Source organism: Syngnathus floridae, unplaced genomic scaffold (assembly GCF_059516105.1).
Source record: "Syngnathus floridae isolate MCC-2025c unplaced genomic scaffold, RoL_Sflo_1.0 HiC_scaffold_59, whole genome shotgun sequence".
Lineage (NCBI taxonomy): Eukaryota > Metazoa > Chordata > Actinopteri > Syngnathiformes > Syngnathidae > Syngnathus > Syngnathus floridae.
In genome coordinates this window covers 118,732-130,829 of record NW_028284088.1, presented here as the reverse complement: position 1 = coordinate 130,829, position 12,098 = coordinate 118,732, and the positions used below count along the sequence as shown (strand labels likewise).

Genomic DNA, 12,098 nt, shown 5'->3' with positions numbered 1-12,098 from the left:
ACCATGCCGCACTGAACAACACCATGCCGCACTGAACAACACCATGCCGCAATGAACAACACCATCCCGCACTGAACAACATTATGCCGCACTGAACAACATTATAACGCACTGAACAACATTATGGCGCACTGAACAACATTATGCCGCACTGAACAACACCATGCCGCACTGAACAACACCATGCCGCACTGAACAACACCATGCCGCAATGAACAACACCATCCCGCACTGAACAACAACATGCCGCACTGAGCAACACCATGCCGCACTGAACAACACCATCCCGCACTGAACAACACCATGCCGCACTGAACAACACCATTCCGCACTGAACAACACCATGCCGCACTGAACAACATTACGCGGCACTGAACAACACCATGCCGCACTGAACAACATTATAACGCACTGAACAACACCATCCCGCACTGAACAACACCATGCCGCACTAAACAACATTATGCCGCACTGAACAACACCATGCCGCACTGAACAACACCATCCTGCACTGAACAACACCATTCTGCATTGAACACCATGCCGCACTGAACAACACCATCCCGCACTGAACAACACCATCCCGCACTGAACAACACCATGCCGCACTGAACAACATTATGCCGCACTGAACAACATTATGCCGCACTGAACAACACCATGCCGCACTGAACAACACCATGCCGCACTGAACAACACCATGCCGCACTGAACAACATTATAACGCACTGAACAACACCATCCCGCACTGAACAACACCATGCCGCACTAAACAACATTATGCCGCACTGAACAACATTATGCCGAAATGAACAACACCATGCCGCACTGAACAACACCATGCCGCACTGAACAACACCATCCTGCACTGAACAACACCATCCCGCACTGAACAACACCATGCCGCACTGAACAACACCATGCCGCACTGAACAACACCATGACGCAATGAACAACACCATCCCGCACTGAACAACATTATGCCGCACTGAACAACATTATGCCGCACTGAACAACATTATGCCGCACTGAACAACATTATGCCGCACTGAACAACACCATGCCGCACTGAACAACACCATGCCGCACTGAACAACACCATGCCGCACTGAACAACACGATCCCGCATTGAACAACACCATGCCGCACTGAACAACACCATCCTGCACTGAACAACACCATCCCGCACTGAACAACACCATGCCGCACTGAACAACATTATGGCGCACTGAACAACATTATGCCGCACTGAACAACACCATGCCGCACTGAACAACACCATGCCGCACTGAACAACACCATGCCGCAATGAACAACACCATCCCGCAATGAACAACACCATGCCGCACTGAGCAACACTATGCCGCACTGAACAACACCATCCCGCACTGAACAACACCATGCCGCACTGAACAACACCATTCCGCACTGAACAACACCATGCCGCACTGAACAACATTACGCTGCACTGAACAACACCATGCCGCACTGAACAACACCATGCCGCACTGAACAACACCATGCCGCATTGAACAACACCATGCCGCATTGAACAACACCATGCCGCACTGAACAACACCATCCTGCACTGAACAACACCATGCCGCATTGAACAACACCATGCCGCACTGAACAACACCATCCTGCACTGAACAACACCATCCCGCACTGAACACCATCCCGCATTGAACAACACCATCCTGCACTGAACAACACCATGCCGCACTGAACAACACCATGCCGCACTGAACAACACCATTCCGCACTGAACAACACCATGCCGCACTGAACAACACCATTCTGCACCGAACAACACCATCCCGCACTGAACAACACCATGCCGCATTGAACAACACCATCCTGCACTGAACAACAACATCCTGCACTGAACAACACCATGCCGCACTGAACAACACCATGCCGCACTGAACAACACCATGCCGCACTGAACAACACCATGCCGCACTGAACAACATTATGCCGCACTGAACAACATTATGTCGCACTGAACAACACCATGCCGCACTGAACAACACCATGCCGCACTGAACAACATTATGCCGCACTGAAAAACACCATGCCGCACTGAAACACACCATCCCGCACTGAACAACACCATGCCGCATTGAACAACACCATGCCGCACTGAACAACACCATGCTGCACTGAACAACATTATGCTGCACTGAACAACACGATCCTGCATTGAACAACACCATGCCGCACTGAACAACACCATCCTGCACTGAACAACACCATCCTGCACTGAACAACACCACCCCGCACTGAACAACACGATCCCGCATTGAACAACACCATCCCGCACTGAACAACACCATGCCGCACTGAACAACACCATTCCGCACTGAACAACACCATGCCGCACTGAACAACACCATGCCGCACTGAACAACACCATGCCGCACTGAACAACACCATGCCGCACTGAACAACATTATGCCGCACTGAACAACACCATGCCGCACTGAACAACACCATCCCGCACTGAACAACACCATGCCGCATTGAACAACACCATGCCGCACTGAACAACACCATCCTGCACTGAACAACACCATCCCGCACTAAACAACACCATGCCGCACTGAACAACATTATGGCGCACTGGACAACATTATGCCGCACTGAACAACACCATGCCGCATTGAACAACACCATGCCGCACTGAACAACACCATGCCGCACTGAACAACACCATGCCGCACTGAGCAACATTATGCCGCACTGAACAACACCATGCCGCACTGAACAACACCATGCCGCACTGAACAACACGATCCCGCACTGAACAACACCATCCTGCACTGAACAACACCATCCCGCACTGAACAACACCATGCCGCACTGAACAACATTATGGCGCACTGAACAACATTATGCCGCACTGAACAACACCATGCCGCACTGAACAACACCATGCCGCACTGAACAACACCATGCCGCACTGAACAACATTATGCCGCACTGAACAACATTATGCCGCACTGAACAACACCATGCCGCACTGAACAACACCATGCCGCACTGAACAACACCATGCCGCACTGAACAACACGACGTCGCACTGAACAACACGACGCCGCACAGAACAACACGACGCCGCACAGAATAACACAATACCGCACAGAACAACACAATACCGCACAAACAGTTTTAGATAATATTACGTCGCAGTCATGTGACGCGGACATGACGTCAATAGGCGGAACTCACGGCAAAATTATAATCCGTGGGCGTGGCTTGCAACAGGAAGTAGGAAAGCGGCAGTTCTGGCAAACAAGACACAGCGGTTAGTAACACGATGACTAACAAGGCAAATATTTTTGTTTTCAGCTTGCAACTTGACCGTCTAGAGCGTACAAGGTAATTACAACTGTTTTTTTTTAGCCCTGAAAAGCGAGGGAGTGTGGCGTTTGGGAGGAATGTCGAACTCGGCGTCTGCTTCCAGCCACAGACGCCAAATTTCGACGATTATTTCGACTGGTCAACGGTTGTAAATTATTGCGTTGACTAAAAACTTTATTTAACTCTACTCTTAACTTTGCCGTTTCAGATATGCGGGTATTACACCGCGGAAATGACGTCAATAGGCTGAACTCTCGCCAAAATTCAAATCTGTGGGCGCAATGGCCTTGAGCGAGACACCGGATACAAACACGACGATTATCAACAGAAATATCTTTATTTTCTGCTTGCAAGTGGACCGTCTAGAGCGTACACGGTAAGTACAACTCATTGTGTTTAAAAAGATTTACGTTTGTGTAGTTTGCGTTGCGTTGTATCTGTGAATGTTGGTTGAGGCTAAATGTTAATGTTTAATTTCATTCCTTTAGGTTCCACGGTGTTTGTTGGCTGTATGTTTTCCACTGCAAGAAGAGGCTCGTATCATTGACCAGCAGGAGCTACAATGGTGAGTACCCCTTTCGTCTTCCATTTATGTTAAACACTTCCTATTTCATGTCTAACAGTACTCGATTTAACAAATAACCATAAATAAATACAGTGTGGGCAGTCACGTTAACATATGTGATTATCCTGCCTAATATGTTTATCACAAATATGTCACTAATCACTAATATGTTTATTTGTTTATCACAACACCTTTGGACCTTCAGCAATCGATTATTTCCCTTCATCTACATAGAGACAGAACGATGGTGTCTTAAACATCTCATTCATTTCACCAAATAACTTCACGCAGGTGGATAACGGCCGTCTCGGTCACGCTATGTTGCGTGATGCAGTTTTGAAGAACCAAATGCATTTATTCAATGAATAAGTCAAGCTAGTTCTATGTTTATGATGTTGTAAGTTACGGTACCGATTGAAGTTGAGTTCGAAGCCAGTGGAAAACAGCGCTGCGTTTGTGCTCTCCAGGTACAAATGTTGTGATCTCTGACTGACGACCGGGCGAGACTCGAGTAAGAGATGTCCAAACGAGCTCCGGCAGGGCGGGCCAAGGCGGAGCGAACGGACGCCCTTCAGGCCGCCAATGACGAGCTGAGAACCAAACTGATGGACGTCCAGTTAGAACTTCAGCAGGAGAAGAACAAGGTGAAAACCTCAACAGACAGACACTGCCTGCCTCCCTGCCTGCCTCCCTGCCTGCCTCCCTGCCTGCCTCCCTCCCTCCCAGTTTTCCCGATGTAGATTAGACATGCGTGTGCCATGACTGTGTCAGCCTACATCAACAAATGCACCGAGGACGTCAGCACCACTAAGAATATCATCACCCGGGGCAACCAACGACCCTGGATGACTGAGGAGGTACGTCAAACGCTACGAGCGCGGAACTCTGCCTTCAAGTCTGGCGACAAGGAGACACTGAGGACAGCGAGAGCCAACTTGAACCGTGCCATCAGGATAGCGAAGCGAGACCGCAGTCGAAAATTTCAGGATCGTTTCCACGACGTCAAAAACATCAGGAGTATGTGGCAAGGCATACGGGCGATTACAGACTACAACTCACCCTCCCCCCCCCCGGTGGGTGTAGTTGATGCTGACTTTCTAAATGGTCTAAATAACTTCTTTGGGAGGTTCGAGGCACTAAACGGCACTCCAGCAGTTAAAACTGTCCCCCATCAGGAAGAGGAGGTACTCTGCCTTGACTCCGCCGATGTGTTGAAGACCCTGAGGAGAGTCAACCCCTGTAAGGCCCCTGGCCCCGACAACATTCCTGGGCGTGTGTTCAGGGAATGTGCAAGTCATCTGGCTGGGGTCATCACAGACATTTTTAACACCTCGCTGGGCCAAGCCACAGTGCCGGCGTGCTTTAAGACTGCCTCCATCATTCCGGTGCCGAAGAAACCTCAAATCACCTCATTTAATGATTACCGGCCTGTTGCACTGACTCCGGTTATGATGAAGTGCTTCGAAAGGCTGCTTAAAGGTCACATCGTTTCCAGACTCCCCCTATTATTTGACCCGTTCCAGTTTGCCGACCGGCAAAACCGCTCCACTCAGGACGCCATCTCCTCCGTTCTTCACCTGAGCCTGGCTCACCTGGAGGAGAAGAACACCCATGTGCGGAGGCTGTTCCTGGACTTCAGCTCAGCGTTTAACACCATCATCCCACAGCATCTGGTAGGAAAATTGGAACACCTGGGCTTCAACACCCCCCTTCGCAACTGGCTGCTAGACTTCCTCACCAACAGACCTCAGTCAGTCCGGGTCGGACAGAACACCTCTGATGTCATCACCCTCAGCACAGGCTCCCTTCCGGGCTGCGTCCTGAGCCCCCTGCTGTGCACCCTGATGACACACGACTGCGTCCTCAGGTTCACCACCAATCACATCGTGAAGTCAGCAGACGACACAACGGTGGTGGGGCTCATCAGAGACAACAACGACCTGGACTACAGAGAGGAGGTGGAGCAGCTGGTGGGCTGGTGCAGAGAAAACAGCCTGATCCTGAATGAGGAGAAGATGAAGGAGATCATCGTCGACTTCAGGAAAAAACAGCCTCACCACGCTCCACTGATCATCAACAGCTCAGCTGTGGAGGTGGTCAGCACCACCAAATTCCTGGGGGTCCACATCACAGAAGACCTCACCTGGACTATGAACACTACGGCACTGGTCAAGAGGGCACAGAAGCGCTTGTACTTCCTGCGGAGGATGAGGAGAGCCCACCTGCCCCCACCCATCATGAGGACGTTCTACAGGAGCACCATAGAGAGCATTCTGACAAGCTGTCTCTCTGTGTGGTGTGGAGGCTGCACCGCCTCCGATTGGAAGAACGTGAGGAGAGTGGTGAGGACAGCAGAGAGGATCATAGGGGCTCCTCTTCCCTCCATTCAGGACATTTCATCTCAGCGCTGCATGTCCCGTGCCCGTAACATCATCAATGACCCATCACACCCCCACCATGGACTGTTCTCCCTGCTGCCCTCTGGGAAGAGGTTTGCAGCATCCGCTGCAGGTCCACCAGGTTCTGCAACAGCTTTTTCCCTGCTGTCATCAGACTGTTGAACACTAGAACTGTTGAGCTCTAAACTGAACTCTGCATCACACATTCACAGAACTGTACTTTATGACACTACGGACCTCTATCTTGCACTATCTCGCACTACCAACTTTACTGAACTTGTATAAACCCTTTAAATAGAAGTTTAATACATGGTTTAGCATTCCTCTGCACACTCTTGAATACTGTTTTGCCTACTTGCACTATTGCATAATTATCACTGCTGCACTTTATACTTATTTTAATATATATATATATATATATATATATATGTATATATGTATATATAGGATATGTTACTTCTATTCAACTGCAATATCACTACTTTGTTGTAAGACGTATGCAACGGAATTTCGTTTTGTATGCACCATGTGCAGACAAGATGACAATAAAGTTTGTCTAAGTCTAAGTCATGTCAGGTCAGCTGTCTGGAGAGAGAGAGAAGTCAGGACCTGCGGGCGGAGCACCACCGTGCCACCGCCGCCATGACGGAACTCAAAAGCAAACTCCATGAGGAGAAGCAGAAAGAGTTAGCCATTACCAGGGAGACATTACTGCGGCAGCATGAAATGGAGCTGATGAGAGTGATCAAAATCAAAGATGGAGAGATCCAGCGACTGAATGCCTTGGTCCTCAGCCTGAGGGACGGCTCCATGGACAAGGTGATCCGCTCTATCCGTGTCTGACTATCCGCACGCCACGTCGGGCTTCGATGCGGCCGCTACCGTATTGTGTAGCTTGTCCCCAGTAAGCGTCGCGGCGCTCCGTTGCGGTCTCAACGGCCCGGTGTGGCGCAATGTCTGCTCAGGTGAGGAGGGGGGGCGCTTTGCTGGCGGAGGTGGAGGAGACGCGGCGGTGTCGGGAGACCGAGCGGTGTCGCCTCCACCAGGAGCGCGGAAGAAGCCCTGGCAGCGGCCCAGCAGGCCTGGCAGTCCCGAGCGGCCGAGCTCCGATCGGCTCATCACCAGCATCGGGAGGAGCTGAGCCGAACCAAGAGAGACTGCGAGAGGGAGATCCGCCGACTGGTAGGACTGATCAGATGCGCGGTGCGTGGCTATGTTCCCAATTTCGTTGTATACCTGCAGTGCAATGACACCTAAGGCATTCTATTCTATTCTATTTCACAAGAAGAAAATGTCCGGTTGCTCGCTTCGCTTTTGTCACAGCAAAGGTGTTCTAGTCGATTCCAGAAAAAAATTGGCCGGTTGCTCTCTTTGTTTTTGTCACAATTCTGGCAAATGAGTTTGCCCGCCTGCCTGCCTGCCTGAGCGCTCCCCGTTTGTACATCCAGACGGATGAGATCAAGCTGAAAGACAGAGCGGTTAGTGTTTTGGATGAAGCCCTGGGGCCGGCCACGCCCACCGCCTTCAGCTGCAGACTCAGGCTGCCGAGCAGCAGATCGCTGCCCTGAGGGATTCCCAAAGGGCGGGCCTAAACTACCCTGGAAGTGGGGTCAACGCCGCTACTAGCAATCCTCTTCATTGCGTAAGCCACCTCATCACACACTTGCAGTACGCATGACTTAGTTCGTTGCTGGAGGAAGGTAGCACAAAAACAGTTTTGAACTTTGAACGAGTGCTTGTGTGTGTGTGTTGCGGGGCGTTTTCAGTCTCAGGAGGATCGGGACACGCGACGGTTTCATCTGAAAATCGCTGAGCTCAGCGCAGTCATCAGGAAACTGGAGGATCGAAACGCCCTGCTTTCTGAAGAGCGCAATGAACTGGTAATTTATTGACGGCACGCTTGAAGGTTTGCGCTACGTTTGATGCGCGCCATCCAGCGAGGCACCCATTGCGCTTGCTTATTAGTTGAGCGGCGCGGCGAGTCGGTTGCCTGGTAGATGTCTTTTATTGGGAGCCAAAGCCACGATTCCGTTCAAACCGATGCAAAAGGAATGGATACGTTCTGGCCCGCGTGTTGTGCGTCTTTCACATCCCGCACTTCATGCTTGCAGCTAAAGCGACTGAGAGAAACAGAAAGCCAGTTTCTGCCACTCCTGTACAAAAACAAACGCCTGAGCAGGAAGAATGAAGAACTCTCGCTGGTGCTGTGTCGCCTTGAAAACAAAGTGCGCTTTGTCACCCAGGAGAACGAGGAGATGGCAAGCTTGGTAAGTCGACGCGGACAACGGCGGCGTGCCAACAGAGTCCACTGCATTTGTGTTCCACAGAGAAGGCCTAGTTCGCTCAATGACCTGGACCGCGGTTGCGGCCAGCAGGACGGTGAAATGGAGTTCCTTCAAGTTGTGGAGCAGCGGCACATCATCGACGACTTGTCCAAGGTCTTCAGGCAGGCGACTCGGTGCACGTACGGCAGCGCCGCGCTCGCTCGCTGTCGCCAGGAAACCTTTTCCGTCCAAAGCTTGGCCGGCGGCCGCCATCCAAAAAATTGGCCCCTTAAATTCCGACCTTTCAAGCAGGAGCATTGTGCGCACGCGTTTGAACACGCTTTAGACTTGTTTTGCCGTTTTCAGCAGCTCAAAGCTCCCGTTTTGTCAGCGCCTTTGCCACTCGCTGTGCGCTGAAAACGACGGACTTGCCCGGCTGCTCAGCCCGTCAACCATGAGCCGCGAGCGCGACGTCATTGTCCGTAGGCAGCTAGTGGCAAAATGCACCCTGTTAGAGTTGCGCTCGCTCCAACTTATTTTGCAAGAACCACACGGGAGACAAGTAAGTTCTTTTGGACACCTGCAGGTGGAGAGTCCATCCGTTGTACGAATGAAGTCTGACTCTCGGCTCCTGCACGAGCATTTTAATTAAGAGAAACAGGGTGGGTGTAAGAGTGGATTGAATAGAGGAAGCCCTTGACCTCTAGTCAAAACATAGCAAGGGGTGTTTTACGACTTTGTGTAGGAAGGGATAAGCGATAGGGATAAATAAGGGATAAATAATATTATTTATTACAGGTCGCAGTCAAAGTCAAAGCAACACAATGATACGATAAAGATAATCTGGAAAACCCTGACACACCCTGTAGTTGTCACTTTTGGAAAAGACGAGCGTCCCTCCAATCATCGCCGGTGACGTGTTTTTCAGGCTCTGGAGACAGGAGCTCATGTCAGAAATGTCATTGTGAGTCGCGTTTGTTTCTGCGCCGGAGCCGTTCGTTCCCTTTGCATCCAAAGAATCTCAAAGGCGGATTATTTGTGTCGACAGGAGAGAGATTTGCTGCTACGATACCGACGTCGAGAATCTCTGAGGAGGAACAAAGCGTGAGGTCCTGTAAGGTGAGTCTGTTTGTTTGCGGCTGCTTGGTGTTGCGCAAGATGAAATGGCCTTTTTCTCGCTATCGTTCCTCTCGTCGATTCATCGTGAGGTGTCGCTTCAGTTTGTTCAGAGAGATGTTTGCTTCCGCGCCCGCAGGTCATCGAAACATTTTACGGCTACGACGAAGACGTGTTGGTGGACTCGGACGGATCGTCCTTGTCTTTTCACACCGACAGAACCCCCGACACGGAACCCGAAGAGGTAGCCCGCCATTTCTGCCAGCGTATTGGCACCAAACATTCCTCTTCAGCCTGGAATCGGACTCGTCTTTGCGTCGCGGGTGCTTTGTCGCCGGTCTGACTGATTCTGGTACTATTGGTGTGTGCATGAAGAGGCGGAGCTTCGCTACCGCCAGCTGACGCAAGAATATCAAGCGCTGCAACGAGCCTACGCTCTGCTAGCCCAGACCAGCGAAAGGGGACTACGACGCCGAGAAGGAGATCAAGGTGGCGCCCCTTCCCGCAACCCCCGGCCGGGTCGCAGCCTCCCCGTTCTCACCCAGCCTCGGGTGTTCTCTGGTCTGAAAGGAGGAGGAGGAGCCTCCCTCCTCCTCCTTTCAGACCAGAGAAAAGCTGATGGTAGAAATGGGTCACTATCAAAGCAGAGTAGCAGATCTGGAGTCAGCGCTGAAGCAACAAGGACAGGTAAGCTCATCAATGAGCACACCTTTTTCTCAGACAAAATAGCTACATTCTTCAGTCACTCATCCGTCTGGCATTACTGGACCAACCCCCCCCCCCCCCCCCCCCCCGAACGTGGCTGGGAAAATGCGGAGAAAAGCAAATGTCATTTTCCAGTCAACCAAAGAATTTGTGGATGAAAATGACACAACATTCCAAAGCTAGTTTGTCTCTTCTAGAATGTCAAGTGGGTGGAGGAGAAGCAGCTGCTGCGTCAGAGCAATCAGCAGTTGGCCGAAAAGGTGACGGAAAGAAAGGCGCTGGGCGGAGTCGCTTGGCGTCACACCTGTCGGGAAGCCCCGCAGATGAGGTCTGACTGTCTTTTCAGGTCAGGCGGATGGAGGCGGAAGAAGCGCGTCTGAAAGAGCACATCCAGGATATCCGAGACCAAAACGAACTGCTTGAGTTCCGCATCCTGGAGCTGGAGGTGGGAAGACTCGCACAAGCGTGTTGAGGCCAGAGATGTGACGGACGGACGGACGGACGGACGGATGCATGCCTCTGCCTTTCAGGAGAGGGAGTGGCGCTCCCCCGTCTTGAAGTTTCTGCAAGTCCGTTTCCCAGACGGCCTCAGCCCTTTGCAGATCTACTGCGAGGCCGAGGGCGTGAGCGTACGTAAGGCGTCCCTCGCAACCCGAACCTTAACCCGAGGTCCCAGAACACCTTACATTGCTCCTTGCGCCTTTCCCCCGGACATCGTCATCAGTGATCTGATGAAGAAGCTGGACATCCTGGGCTATAACGCCGTAAGTGTATGTCGAACTCCTTATGTTCGCACTCCACGAGACTCGGCGGCTCAAATGTGACTTTTGGAAGGCTTTGCGCTGAAAGAAGCTTGTTGACGCTGTGCCTTTGGGCTCTTGCAGAATCTCACCAGCGAGGAGCAGGTGGTCGTGATTCACGCCAGGACCCTTCTCACCCTAGCCGAGAAGGTAACGCGCACGTCCACGCACGCTCTCGCATTCTGCTTATGTGACAGCAGCCTTTCCTCAGTGGTTAGAATACATCAAAGTGACCAAGTCAACACTTCAACAGAAGATGTTGGACATTGAAAGTGAGAAGGTAGACAGACACGCGACATCAGCCAAGGGGAACTCCGGCAATGTGCCCCAACAATTCTGACCTTGAGCTGTGCTAGGATATGTTCTGCAAGCAGAAGGGCTACCTGGATGAAGAGTTGGACTTCAGGAAGTGTTCCATGGACCAGGCTCATAAGGTAAGCCGCCCTCAAATCTCCCGCCGGACCACTGATGGACGAGGATTGCGGCCCAGAGGATCCTGGAGCTGGAGGCCATGTTGTACGAGGCGCTACCGCAGCGGGACTGCCCCGCCACGGACGGCGAAAAAGCCAGCCACGCTGGCGTGAATGACGTGCTGACGGCGGATCAGAGAGAAGAGCTTAGGAGCGCCGTGGACCAATGGAAGCGAGCCCTGATGTGCGAGTTGAGGGAGCGCGACGCTTGCATCCTCCAAGAGAGAATGGATCTGCTGCACAGCGCGCAACAGGTAAGGGCCCAAAGCCAGCCCGGCACTTACTTGCACGCTTACTGGCTTTTGAATGCCACTTTCCATTTGTCCGTCCTAGAGGAACAAAGAGCTGAAAGAATTCATCGAAGCTCAGAAGAGACAAATCAAACAATTGGAGGAGAAGTTTCTGTTTCTCTT

General features: G+C 51.6%; 1 protein-coding gene and 2 long non-coding RNA genes across 4 annotated transcripts; all 3 read left to right on the top strand.

The window, feature by feature from the left end:
* Positions 1 to 7,333: 7,333 nt before the first annotated feature.
* On the top strand, positions 7,334 to 8,734 carry LOC148378183 (uncharacterized). 2 transcript variants are annotated; one of them, XR_015856102.1, is made up of 4 exons: positions 7,334 to 7,512; positions 7,779 to 7,972; positions 8,097 to 8,210; positions 8,442 to 8,734. It is a non-coding gene; the product is annotated as an uncharacterized LOC148378183 (long non-coding RNA). The 2 variants fall into 2 exon arrangements; XR_015856103.1 differs by having other exon boundaries at positions 7,334 to 7,533.
* Positions 8,735 to 9,105: 371 nt separating this feature from the next.
* On the top strand, positions 9,106 to 10,209 carry LOC148378182 (uncharacterized). Its single transcript, XR_015856115.1, has 4 exons — positions 9,106 to 9,558; positions 9,643 to 9,713; positions 9,850 to 9,954; positions 10,086 to 10,209. It is a non-coding gene; the product is annotated as an uncharacterized LOC148378182 (long non-coding RNA).
* Positions 10,210 to 10,337: 128 nt separating this feature from the next.
* Positions 10,338 to 11,239, top strand: LOC148378181 (janus kinase and microtubule-interacting protein 3-like). Its single transcript, XM_088367984.1, has 4 exons — positions 10,338 to 10,397; positions 10,613 to 10,675; positions 10,762 to 10,860; positions 10,946 to 11,239. Exons 1-4 carry the CDS (start codon positions 10,338 to 10,340, stop codon positions 11,237 to 11,239), a joined length of 516 nt encoding a protein of 171 aa, XP_088224110.1.
* The last annotated feature ends 859 nt before the right edge of the window (positions 11,240 to 12,098 follow it).

What these genes read in the sequence shown, in the direction of transcription:
- LOC148378181 (XM_088367984.1), top strand. Translation starts at nt 10,338, where the DNA reads ATGGGTCACTATCAAAGCAGAGTAGCAGATCTGGAGTCAGCGCTGAAG. An exon ending in CGCTGAAGCAACAAGGACAG is followed by an intron (nt 10,398 to 10,612) that starts GTAAGCTCATCA and finishes TGTCTCTTCTAG; the next exon opens with AATGTCAAGTGGGTGGAGGA. An exon ending in ATCAGCAGTTGGCCGAAAAG is followed by an intron (nt 10,676 to 10,761) that starts GTGACGGAAAGA and finishes CTGTCTTTTCAG; the next exon opens with GTCAGGCGGATGGAGGCGGA.